Source organism: Mollisia scopiformis (genome assembly GCF_001500285.1).
Source record: "Mollisia scopiformis unplaced genomic scaffold LY89scaffold_7, whole genome shotgun sequence".
Lineage (NCBI taxonomy): Eukaryota > Fungi > Ascomycota > Leotiomycetes > Helotiales > Mollisiaceae > Mollisia > Mollisia scopiformis.
In genome coordinates this window covers 1,545,801-1,557,572 of record NW_017263587.1, presented here as the reverse complement: position 1 = coordinate 1,557,572, position 11,772 = coordinate 1,545,801, and the positions used below count along the sequence as shown (strand labels likewise).

Genomic DNA, 11,772 nt, shown 5'->3' with positions numbered 1-11,772 from the left:
TATTTGTTTTACTTGGTGAGGTGCAGCTATCTGTTATCTTCACGTGGCGCACGCAAGCTAGGTAGGTACAGTACGCCGTACGCCGTCCAGCGCAGTCCCGGCATGTGCAACCAAAACACTGACTGGCTCACTCTTACCGACTGTGCAGCTGAAGCCGAGAAGGGGGCGCCGAAGGTTGCGCTCACTCCTGCACTCCCGGACAGTTATGTTTAGCCCTTCCAGATGTCCCAAGCCTTCTGGGCCAATCATGCAGACGCCTGAAGATCCATGAACGGTACGTCAGAGTGCCACAGAAGGAGGAGACCAACAGAGTATCCACGACGACTGTACTGCGAGCTAACGGCAACTTTAGATGGTGAGATACTGGGTGACTTCACACAGCCACCAATCCTTCCACATGCCAGTTCTCTTCAGCCGATTCACTCCGCAAAGAGTAGACACATGATTCCTATTTGGGATCTTTGTATCATCTGCCGGTTATGCATTTATCTTGTGTACTCATGAAGAGCTTCTCTAACCAAATTCACTACCTCTTATGTTGAAGGGATTCCGGTCCCCCTGCGCCGCCCACGCCTTGTTGAATGCTAGAAAGACAGCCACTCTTAGATCCCATTTTGTTAGAAAACGTATTGCCCACATCTACCTAGTAAAGGACCCGTGTCATGATACGAGCTATGTTTGTCAGTACCGAAGATAGAGTTGGAGCAGGTCCCACTTACACGGCAAAGCTTCCAAACTTTCAAATATTTCCTTGATCTCGGTCGGGCTGACATCACTGACATCAGCCATCAAATAGGCAACATCTCCTTTGTTGTCAGTGATTTGCTTGTCAACGTTGTGGTCTCCAAGAATTTCATTGACTGGCACCATGATCAGTACTTATTATGTCTTCAAACTTGTTTTGTGAGTAATACCTTTTCTCAAGACACCAGGAACGTTGTGATGGATATAAATGACCTAGGGAAGTTAGCTTTTGCAATATCTTTAGGGATATTTGTACTCACTCTTGCATGGTTTTGTTCATCCGACATAAGTGATCGAAGGTTGACTTCGGGCAGATTTACAGCTCCAAGAGTAACTCCCGAATTGACATATCTGACTAGTGCATCGCCAACTACCTATCGTCAGCAAGTTAATAAGGGTCGGTGCGAATGCTTTACCTTCTACTCCAATGGCGCGCTGGGCCTCCTCAGTACTACCTCCGATGTGAGGGGTGAGGATGATGTTCTTGAGACTGCGAAGATCTTCTGCCCATGCGTTGAGGCTGTTGGTGAAATAATCACCATTTCCACCAGGCTCACTTGGATAGACGTCCAAAGCAGCGCCAGCAATCTTGCCATTACGCATGGCATTGATCAAGGCTGGAATATCGACAACAGTACCTCGGCTCGCGTTGATAAGATAGCTCCCTTCCTTCATCTGCTCAAATTGAGTGACTGAAATCATATTCTTGGTCTCGGGAAGCTCTGGTACATGGCAAGTTACAAAGTCCGCTTGGTTGAGCAGAGCATGTAGTGTCGGGACTTGTCTTGCTGTTCCGAGTGCCATTAAGTTAAGGACATCGTAGTAGATGACTGACATGCCCATCGCCTCTGCCAAAACGGACAATTGAGAGCCAATGTGACCATAACCAATTATGCCTTTGTCACTCGTCAGTATTAGATATCTCTGATAGCTTCCTGACTTACGTACCCAAAGTTTTCCCACGGATTTCCCAGCATTTGGCGCTGACCTTGTTCCAGGTTCCCTTGTGGAGCTCATTTGAGCGGTCCCCAAGTTGACGGGCAAGAGAAATAACCTCGGCGATGACCAACTCTGCCACGCTCCTGGAATTGGCAAAGGGGGAGTTGAAGACTGCAATACCATGGTTGGCGGCATATTCAAGGTCGACTTGGTTTGTTCCGATGCAAAAGCATCCGACCACAATCAAGTGCTTTGCTTCACGAAGGACATTTTCCGAGAGCTTAGTCTTTGATCGAATGCCAATAACATGAACATCTCTGTGATATGTTGTCAGCTAGTGCCTCCTACTGGGCCATAATAGAAGTGCGAACTTGATCTTCTCAATGAGCTCTGCCTCTGGCAAGGAAGACTTCAATGCCTCTACATGGTAGCCCTGGTCTCTCAACAATTGCTGCCCGCTTTGATTGACATTCTCCAACAGAAGAATCTTGATGTCCTCCGCAATGAAAGGTTTTAGAATCTTCGGTCTCGTGGTAGTTCTGGAAAGAGGAGCCCCGAAGAAGTTTGATGGCGAATGCAGAGTATTGGGATTGGAGTAAGTGGCGGTAGGGGAGGTCGATGTAGTGACACTCAGTGAATTGCTCAGCGTTCTAGCAAGCCCATTGACAGTCTTGACTGTGGGAATATCCTTCGCAGCTGAACCCATGTTGCTGGTTTGAGAAAAGGACCAAAAGAATCAGTTCGTGAAACGTCTTTTCGGTTTGTGACTCAGGTTCGTTGGTTTTATGACGCGATGGCAAGCAAGGCTGAGAAATGAAAATTTCGCAAGGCTGGTTAGAGGGGCGCTTCGGAGCACAAGTTTCGGCGAGAATGGAAAAGGCCCCGAATCAGAAACGTAAGATTTTAATGTGCCAGGGGATAACCTAGGTAGTGAGTGAGTGTTTCCAATAGGCGTGATAGGATACTGTCATGGTTACGGAACTCTGGTATGTGCCCTACAGCTGTGGTCGACTCTCAGGATGTTGCAGGTACAACCCCGCCAATCATTCACATGCATGTGACACGACGAGTTTTTTTGCACAACTTTTCAATTTGACATCTACGGAGAACGCCCCCGATATTTGCAAGAAAAAAGTGATGCAGGACAACTACGAAAGCAGAGCATGCCTCGAGAGCTGATTAGACTAGTCTAGTAGAGAAAAAAGCTTTCCTTCATGCATGTAGAAAAAACCGATGCGTTGTTACCCCAAAGGATTTATGCGCCAAAGTATTTCCACGTGTAAACGCGGACTCGATGTGGCTCGACGGGTCAAAGAGTGACTGGCCGGGAAGGTCTGAATGTTCGGACATGGGTTTGACTGAAGGTTTAGCTTTGCTTGCACTCAGCAGCCTCCTGCTTAGGTTTCGCCGCATCATCCTAGAAATTGATTAGCATAGGAGCAGACACAGTGCTGTAGGAAGAGCTACTAACATCCTCATCAGATTCATCCTCGTCATCATGGTCCTCGCTGGCATCGTCTTCCTCATCATCTTCGTCCTCAAAGTCACCCTCCTCCATGTCATCGTCCAACTCCTCAAATTGCAAAGCCTCGCCAGTGAACCAATCAATGGCACGGGGGATGAGCTTCTCCTTGATATCCTCACCCAATTGATAATCAAGCTCAAGGCGTTCTTCAATATCAGATGCAGCATCGTCGTCATCCTCATCCGTGGGAGCCTTAGGAGGCGAGAAGAAGTTGAAGAACGATTCGGTTGGGACAGTCTTCTTTACAACCCGAGTCTGCTTGGTGTCTAGAATGGGAATTAGACATGTTCTCGCTTAGGTAACAGACACTTACTCTTGTTTCGTTGCTTCTTGCTCTCGATCCGGACGGTCAGATCCTTGCCACTCTTCCACTCAATCTTGTCACCTTCAGCATGATCGTAGATAAAGTCTCCACCGTAACCACTCTCGTTCTGATAGAAGTAGGTCTTTGTGATTGTCTTGTTTGCGAAGAATTCGTTCTCAGCAAACTCGAAGATCAGTCGGAATCCAGGCTTATCGAGATACTCCATGCGGACGTCGGTAAGATCCTTGAGGGCAGCCTCATCTCTGTCGGTAATCATCTCGGCCAGAGAGACCTGATTCTTCATAGCAGAAAGCCAGAACTCAGGGATACCCTTGACATCAGATGGCTCTTCTGACTTTTCTGCGGGCTCCGCCTCATCTTGCTCCTCGTCCTCCTCTCCAGATTTGATTTCCTCAGCAGTGGGTTCAGCTGCACCATTAACGATCTTGGCTCGCTTTTGATATAACGGTGTGAACTTGGCGAAGTACTTCTTCTCCAACTCCAGAACCTCCTCCTGAAACTCAGCCTCTAATTTCGAGTGTTCCTTTTGCACGCCCTTGAGACCCGCGACGCGACGACGAACAGGTGCGGGGAGGGACTCGACATAGCCTGAGGATCGGCCAACGAGAGATCCGAGTTTGCCTTGAATCATCTGGACGAGCTTGGGGTTTTGGGCGAAGATGGATGCAGCGGCAGCACGGTCGAACTCCTCTGGTACAAAAATTTAGTGACTTGCCGCGAATTTCGGTGAGGGGCAATATTGAAGTATTCACCTTCCTTGATCGTTCCGACGCCAGGTTGCTGAGCGTGGGAGGATATGGGAGCATTGTTCATGGGAGTATTTTGCGGAGTACTGCGCACGATGAAATATTAGTTATCACATATTTTGTTGATTGTGGGGTTAGGTATTGGGGGCTTACGGAGCGGTTTGGGAATTTTGTTTTCTTGGAATTTCAGACATCGTGACGGTGGTCGTTGAGTAGACGCAGAGGGGAAGCGGGTGCAATGTATTTTCTGGAGACTGCGGCTTCAATCGTTCGCGACGATGGCCAGGAGGAAGAGGTTGAAAAGCGGCAAAGAAAGTTGAGATTGAGGGAGGATACCTTAGGCGCGCCTCAACGTAGTGGGATTTTTTGAAGGTGGTGCACTAGTCAAGCAACTTTACCGACCCACTTTTCGAGCCTCCCCAAAGGAAATCTGCAATGCAAGACGCAACGTAGAGCTTCCTTTCAATCTGCACGCGGACAGAGCGTGTCAGTCTCTGCACAGGAATGGACGAATCCAACGGGATGCCCATTGTGGGTGCACGGCGGAACAGGTCGCGGAGCAATGGCGCTGCAAATGGACATACCGGGCCCTTATACAGGAGGGACTCCAATATGTCGACCTCAAGCTTCCTGGACGAGGTGGAAATGGCGCAAGACGAGATGTTTGCGGGCCCAATGGGCGAAAGTGTCCCTACGAGCGTCTCCTCTTTTGCCCATCGACGCGGCAGAGCCGATTCCACCACCAGCTTTACATACTACCAGGAGGACGAGGATGAACCCCTCCCACCCTCTGAGGACGATAGTGCTATCTTGGATGATGAGTCCGAGTTGAATTTTGAAGGGGATGAATCCACAGATCTGGAAGCCGGAGAACTATCTACTATGCGAAGAAGTTCATCTGGAGTTTCTCGAGGTTCTGTTCATGATCGGTTGCTCAGAAGTGACAGTGCAAGGACAGACGGCAGTACTCTGGGGCGTGGACACCGTACCAGCCAGAAGATATACATTGTTACAGAAGATCTCACAATTGTTGTTGCAGGATTCCGAACATCGGCTGTGGGATTTGCGATGTACGCGACAATTTGCATTTTCACTCTGGGGTTGGGATATCTTCTCTTCCGTTGGGTACCTCGTTGGCAGGTGAATATCATCGGAGTTCCATGTCCATTGCGAAACTGTTCATGGGTTGTCATTGAGGTATGTTCCATTAGATGCCTAGTGGCGCTCTCTAGACTTTCTAGAAGTCTGTCCATTATATGATACTGGTGATTAACTGTCGTAGAATCAATGGGGAGAGTTCGTAACCCAGGAGGTGGAATCCAAAGAATATGGACGCTCTCTATCCACTGTATTTGGAACTTCTGAAAAGCGTTATATCATGTCCTACGATGAGGATGACGATCCTGTACTTGAGGACCTTAAGATTCTAGATTATCGCTACATGCGATTTGCTTTCCATCCTCTGAAGGACAGATTTATGCTGAGCAACAGCTGGAAAGATCCTGCCTGGACTGACGTGAAGAGTATAAGAGCGGGTATTGATGGGGATGAAAAGGAGAACCGAGAACTAGTGTTTGGCAAGAATCTGATTGATATCAAACAGAAGACGATCCCGCAACTACTCGTTGACGAGGTCTGTAGTTTATTCCATCGCCTATAATACCCTGCTCACACAATTAGGCATTCCATCCATTCTATGTTTTTCAAGTTGCCAGTCTAGTCCTCTGGTCTCTGGATGAGTATTACTACTACGCCGCCTGCATTTTCCTGATCTCAGTCGTCAGCATCACCACAACCTTACTAGAAACACGATCTGTGAGTACGTTTCTATAATAGTGATCTGCAAAGTTCCTAAGTTTCCTCCTAGACAATGAAAAGACTTCGAGAGATATCAAGGTTCGAATGCGACGTGCGAGTGCTGCGAAACTCTTTCTGTAAGCATCTCACTTAGCTACTCTCACTTCAATAGCTCATACTCATAGGGCGTTATGTTCCTTCGAGTGAACTCGTTCCTGGAGACGTGTATGAAGTCACGGACCCTGCTTTGACACAATTTCCGTGTGACAGCATATTGCTGGCTGGCGATTGCATCGTGAACGAGAGTATGCTTACTGGTGAGTTCTAACCTAATGGCTACACGCAAGAATTAAACTCATCATTGTAGGCGAATCTGTGCCCGTATCTAAAGTTCCTGCGAACGATGAATCACTTCGTGCTTTGAATCTTGCCGCCTCGTCAATAGCACCCGAGCTTGCTAGACATTTCCTTTTCTGTGGTACTAAGATCATTCGTGCGAGACGACCTCAGGACGATAAAGATGACGAGGCTGTGGCACTTGCTATGGCGGTACGAACTGGCTTCAATACCACCAAGGGTGCACTTGTTCGGTCCATGCTCTTCCCGAAGCCCTCTGGCTTCAAATTCTACAGAGACTCCTTTCGGTACATCTCCGTTATGGGAGGCGTCGCCATGTTGGGTTTCGTGGCTTCATTCATCAACTTCGTCCGCTTGAGACTAGCATGGCATTTGATCATCGTCAGGGCACTTGACTTGATCACAATTGTTGTTCCTCCAGCCCTTCCAGCGACGCTGACTATTGGGACGAATTTTGCATTGTCTCGGCTGAGAAAGAAACAAATATTCTGTATTAGTCCCCAACGGGTCAATGTTGGTGGCAAGCTTGACATCATTTGCTTCGACAAGACCGGAACTCTCACTGAGGATGGCTTAGACGTGCTTGGACTCCGGGTGGCACAACGACCTTCGAATCGTTTCAGTGAGATTCTACCAGATGCGTTGTCTCTCCTACCAGGGGCAGCTTACGAGCGAGATCCCACAATTGAATATGACGCTCACAAAGCAGCACTGTACACGATGGCCACTTGCCATTCCTTGCGTGTCGTGGATGGCGAGCTTGTTGGGGATCCGCTGGATGTGAAAATGTTCGCTTTTACAGGCTGGTCATTTGAGGAAGGCGAGCAGGGAGGTGCCGACATTGAGGAAGAGGAACAGGGTGACCTCTCTCCGTCTATTGCACGTCCTCCTGCTGGTATGGAATACGACCTGGACGACAACGACACCGCGCAAGGTTCAGGCGTGAGTCCGCTTCCTGATAAACCTTGAGCTTGCTAACATAACATACAGAGATCTCCTATCGAGCTTGGTGTCCTGAAGACATTCGAGTTTGTATCCCAATTACGGAGAGCAAGTGTGATTGTTAGGAATTTCGGTTCCCCAGGCTGTGATGTTTACGTCAAAGGCGCACCTGAATGCATGAAAGATATATGCAGAGTAGGGAGCTGTAAGTCTGATCCGTTATGCGTGTCAAATTTTATTGCCGCCTGCTGACTGAAATGATACAGTTCCCGTTGACTACGAAGAGCTTCTCGCCTACTACACACATAGGGGCTTCCGAGTTATTGCTTGTGCCACCAAACATATCGCCAAAATGAACTGGGTTAAGGTCCAAAAGATGAAACGAGATGAGGCAGAATCAGGGCTGGACTTCATTGGGTTCATCATTTTCGAGAACAAATTGAAATCCAGTACAGCAGGTGTACTCGACGAGCTCTCCCAAGCCGAAATCAGAAAGGTTATGTGCACTGGTGACAACATCCTCACAGCTATCAGCGTTGCACGCGAATGCAATTTGATCGATAAATCCGCACATTGCTTTGTGCCCCATTTTGCTGAAGGTAAGTTCCAATCGTACCGATGCTATACTGCTTTTTCGGCTGACCTGTAATCTGCAGGCGACTGTCAAGATCCCAAAGCACGCATAGTATGGGAAAGTATAGATAACAACATTTTCACCCTGGATGAGCACACTCTTACGGTAGGGTGCCCGCTTTTGTCCAACTTCCATGACTGACTTTCGTAGCCGTTACCTCCACCAGCGGAAGGAGATGCGTCTCTACCATATGACATCTCGAACTTGCGAAATTATTCCTTGGCAGTCAGTGGCGATGTGTTTCGCTGGATTATTGACTTTGCTCCTCCCGAAGTATTGCAAAGGGTTCGTATCCTCACTACCTTTCTAAAGTCTATATACTTACAGTTTCAGATGCTTGTTTGCGGACAAGTCTTTGCTCGCATGTCTCCAGATGAGAAACATGAACTAGTCGAGAAACTGCAAAGCATCGACTACTGTTGTGGATTCTGCGGGGATGGCGCCAACGACTGCGGTGCCCTCAAAGCAGCGGACGTTGGAATCTCTCTTTCAGAAGCTGAAGCGTCTGTCGCTGCGCCTTTCACGAGTCGTGTGTTCGACATTACATGTGTGCCGGAAGTAATACGGTAAGAGCTCCTTCTCCATGCTTTCAAATTATTAATAAATAGTGCAGGGAAGGTAGAGCTGCATTGGTCACAAGTTTCAGCTGCTTCAAGTACATGAGTCTCTACTCGGCTATACAGTTCACATCTGTGAGCTTCCTCTACGCATCTGCATCGAATCTAGGCGATTTCCAAGTAAGCTTGCTGTGAAAATATAGCTCAAGTTAGTCACTAATAATAACAGTTCCTTTTCATTGACCTTCTCTTGATCCTTCCTATTGCCATCTTCAGTGAGTAGTCTCAATGCTCCCAAATTGCTCGACACTTACATCGAAACAGTGGGGTGGACTGGACCATTCCCTGTTTTGTGCCGCAAACGACCAACTGCCAACTTGGTATCGAGAAAAGTGTTGACCCCCTTACTTGGACAAATTGCCATCTGCATATTGATCCAGGCGGTTGGTTTCGAAGCTGTTCAAAAGCAATCTTGGTTTGTTGCGAGATAGCTCGTCTTTCGCATCCTTACTGACATTTTCAGGTACATACCACCTCACCTTGATAGAGAAAAGTCGAATATCACGAATTCCCAAAACACCACATTGTTTCTGGTATCCTGTTTTGAATACATCCTCTCGGGAATAGTATTGAGCGTTGGACCACCATTCCGTCAATCCATGGCACACAACTGTAAGCCCTATATTTGACAAAAATGTTATGAATTTCCGCTGATTTTCTACAGTGCCTTTTGTTGTCACCATTGTTGTGGCTCTGCTCTTCACCTCCTACATGCTCTTTGACCCCTCAGAGTCATTCGCGAGATTCATGCAATTGACGCCGATGAGCTGGGATTTCAAAACCTTCATTCTAGTCCTTGGTGCCGGGTACATCGCTCTCGCTTGGACAATGGAGAATTATATGTTTCCACGGCTGGCGAAGTATCTAGGCATCCTGAAGACTGCAATTATGAGAACGCCGAAGAAGAGAAAAACCTATAAGCTCGTCTTGGAGGAGATGAAGGCTTTCCAATAGCTTTCTTTGTATATATGTGTAGAATACAATAGACAACGTATATCACGTTTAGATACCCGAATATTACTGTAAAGTGAACGTTGAGAGAATGACGTAGATGCAATATTTTGAGGTTGTCGTGGTTTTAGTACGGTAAGCGATAGGTCGAGGCTATGATGATACACCGCGCTTTGGTCTCAAACTTCAAACAATCAAGACACTTCACTCATCCATCACGTTCTCTCGATCGTCCTTTTCTAATTGCTCAGTGGTTATTCACATCGAGAAAACTTTCGGAACTGTGATCATGAATTATGGTAGAATTCATAATCCATTGTCACGAACAATAACTAATGGTTCCAGATTGGATACTCGATGGGGGCTACCTTCCCCATGCTGTGATCCGCATTGGGATTCGGCGCCAGCTCCGAGACCGTATTGAGATCATCAAAAGTACTTCTCTTGAAGAGTCATACAAGCGTAAGATGAAATACGTCGAGCTTCTCCGCACCCGTCCCATTGCCATTGAGACAGCAACGGCGAACGAGCAACATTATGAAGTCGGCACGGGGGTCCTTCAAGCTTGCCTTGGACCTAGAATGAAGTATTCCAGCTGCCTATACCCGAAAGGTAGCGAGACTCTTGCCCAGGCTGAAATTGCGATGTTGGAGACCTACGTGGAGAAAGCACAATTGAAGGATGGCATGAGTATATTAGATCTCGGGTGAGTTTAAGTTCAGGCTTACTTCGTGCTCTAACCATTGCTAAACCAAGTTTAGTTGTGGTTGGGGATCTGGAGCTCTGTACTTTGCTGAGGTTCTTCCAAACTCCAAGGTCACAGCATTCTCGAATTCAAGGACGCAGAAGATATATATTGATTCCAAGGCTAAAGAAAAGGGTCTCACCAATTTAACTGTCATCACCGGCAATATCGTTGATTATGAGTTTGAGAAGGACAGTTTTGACAGGGTAGTCTCGATCGAGGTAAGTCTCCATGCGCATACTGGTTTGTCTTGCGACTAGGTATTGATCTTTCTAGCTTTTCGAGCACATGAAAAACTACGAACTTCTTATGGCTAAAATCTCAAGAGCCCTGAAACCTTCTGGGAAGCTCTTTGTCCATATCTTCAGTCACAAGACCTCGCCATATGATTTTGAAGACGGCTGGATGAGCACACACTTCTTTTCTGGAGGGACAATGCTTTCAGCGGATCTTCTACTTTACTTCCAGCGAGATCTGAAGCTAGAGACCCAATGGTGGGTTTCAGGCAAGCACTATGCCAAGACCTGCGAGGTACGTCCCCATGCCCCACTCCTTACACTCACTCATCATTGGCACAGGACTGGCTATCAAAAATGTGTGGCAGCAAAAAGGAAATTTGGCCACATCTCACCGAGACCTATGGTGAGAAAGATACGGCCATGTGGTACTATAGATGGCAGATCTTCTACATGGCGTGTGCCGAGCTGTTTGCGTATGAGGGTGGTGATACTTGGGGCGTATCTCATTACTTATTTGAGAAGCCCGCCTCTAATTAGAACACTTAGAACACTAGATCATAGATAGTACCTCAAACTCGATGGGCTCTGGATTCATTGCTCCTTCTTAGTATATGTACAGTGCCCTAGTCTCTAAAGCGAACCACTCCTTTCAATCGAGAACCGTCTGGCCATGCCTGTAGTTGTGAACGTCCGAGTCTCCGCTAGCATATCCATTTACCTCGTCCTCAGGAATTCGTAATTCAATGATCCCAAGGATGCTTCCAACCTAACAACGCGGGGCCTGCTAAATTGTCAGGAGGCATCGAGCAAGTGGAAACAGGTCAGTCGTACCATCTTTCTTCGCGCGATACATCAACTGCGATGGAAGTTAGTATTTAGACAATATGCAATCAATTCGATATGCCAATACTCACGAAGAACCACATGCTTGCTCCAAGGCCCGTGGCTGCAATGCGATATAAAGGTCGGACTGGGGGTATCTGAATCGAATGTTTCGGGGCAGCCATGTTTCTATGCCGATAATTAGATATAGAGAAAGGAAGGCGGATCACTTGGGGAGCGCCTACGGAAATTGACAGCGGAGTTGCTGCCAAGTGTGCTGTTAACAAACTGGATTTCGTCTTCGAAGGTTCAATGTCGCAGAGGTTCTGAGAGGCTCAAGCTTGGGCCGAAGGGAAAAACATTTCTCCGATCCGCCAAACACGTCAAGC

General features: G+C 47.5%; 4 protein-coding genes across 4 annotated transcripts; 1 reads left to right on the top strand and 3 right to left on the bottom strand.

Annotated features, from left to right (window-relative positions):
- Positions 1-573: 573 nt before the first annotated feature.
- Positions 574-2,520, bottom strand: LY89DRAFT_473835 (D-3-phosphoglycerate dehydrogenase). The gene is made up of 7 exons (XM_018207791.1): positions 2,055-2,520; positions 1,693-2,000; positions 1,161-1,640; positions 1,005-1,114; positions 915-957; positions 720-860; positions 574-672 (listed from the first exon to the last, which is right to left on the bottom strand). Exons 1-7 carry the CDS (start codon positions 2,387-2,389, stop codon positions 644-646), a joined length of 1,446 nt encoding a protein of 481 aa, XP_018074557.1. The 5' UTR covers positions 2,390-2,520; the 3' UTR covers positions 574-643.
- Positions 2,521-2,955: 435 nt separating this feature from the next.
- Positions 2,956-4,628, bottom strand: LY89DRAFT_473833 (putative nucleosome assembly protein). Its single transcript, XM_018207790.1, has 5 exons — positions 4,433-4,628; positions 4,286-4,365; positions 3,522-4,223; positions 3,155-3,474; positions 2,956-3,100 (listed from the first exon to the last, which is right to left on the bottom strand). Exons 1-5 carry the CDS (start codon positions 4,471-4,473, stop codon positions 3,050-3,052), a joined length of 1,194 nt encoding a protein of 397 aa, XP_018074556.1. The 5' UTR covers positions 4,474-4,628; the 3' UTR covers positions 2,956-3,049.
- Positions 4,629-4,684: 56 nt separating this feature from the next.
- LY89DRAFT_705939 (uncharacterized protein) lies at positions 4,685-11,150 on the top strand. The gene is made up of 20 exons (XM_018217488.1): positions 4,685-5,476; positions 5,562-5,912; positions 5,960-6,094; positions 6,147-6,213; positions 6,262-6,393; positions 6,444-7,375; positions 7,424-7,580; positions 7,642-7,974; positions 8,032-8,114; positions 8,160-8,294; positions 8,343-8,575; positions 8,623-8,746; positions 8,796-8,841; positions 8,891-9,041; positions 9,090-9,238; positions 9,291-9,425; positions 9,923-10,283; positions 10,339-10,543; positions 10,599-10,853; positions 10,901-11,150. Exons 1-20 carry the CDS (start codon positions 4,784-4,786, stop codon positions 11,096-11,098), a joined length of 4,875 nt encoding a protein of 1,624 aa, XP_018074555.1. The 5' UTR covers positions 4,685-4,783; the 3' UTR covers positions 11,099-11,150.
- A 151-nt stretch (positions 11,151-11,301) lies between these two features.
- On the bottom strand, positions 11,302-11,568 carry LY89DRAFT_731425 (uncharacterized protein; the record flags this gene model as incomplete). The annotated part of the gene is made up of 3 exons (XM_018219570.1): positions 11,302-11,342; positions 11,393-11,417; positions 11,476-11,568. The coding sequence occupies 3 exons, from the start codon at positions 11,566-11,568 to the stop codon at positions 11,302-11,304; spliced, it is 159 nt and encodes a 52-aa protein (XP_018074554.1).
- Positions 11,569-11,772: the final 204 nt, after the last annotated feature.

Bases quoted from the DNA above. Each gene is read 5' to 3' on its own strand.
- LY89DRAFT_473835 (XM_018207791.1), bottom strand. From the start codon at position 2,389: ATGGGTTCAGCTGCGAAGGATATTCCCACAGTCAAGACTGTCAATGGG. The intron at 1,115-1,160 runs GTAAAGCATTCG...GACGATAGGTAG, and splicing joins GCGCGCCATTGGAGTAGAAG to TTGGCGATGCACTAGTCAGA. The intron at 673-719 runs GTAAGTGGGACC...TGACAAACATAG, and splicing joins AAGTTTGGAAGCTTTGCCGT to CTCGTATCATGACACGGGTC.
- LY89DRAFT_473833 (XM_018207790.1), bottom strand. From the start codon at position 4,473: ATGTCTGAAATTCCAAGAAAACAAAATTCCCAAACCGCTCC. The intron at 4,366-4,432 runs GTAAGCCCCCAA...CATCGTGCGCAG, and splicing joins CAAAATTCCCAAACCGCTCC to TACTCCGCAAAATACTCCCA. The intron at 3,101-3,154 runs GTTAGTAGCTCT...ATCAATTTCTAG, and splicing joins AGGATGAATCTGATGAGGAT to GATGATGCGGCGAAACCTAA.
- LY89DRAFT_705939 (XM_018217488.1), top strand. From the start codon at position 4,784: ATGGACGAATCCAACGGGATGCCCATTGTGGGTGCACGGCGGAACAGG. The intron at 7,581-7,641 runs GTAAGTCTGATC...GAAATGATACAG, and splicing joins TATATGCAGAGTAGGGAGCT to TTCCCGTTGACTACGAAGAG. The intron at 7,975-8,031 runs GTAAGTTCCAAT...TGTAATCTGCAG, and splicing joins TGTGCCCCATTTTGCTGAAG to GCGACTGTCAAGATCCCAAA.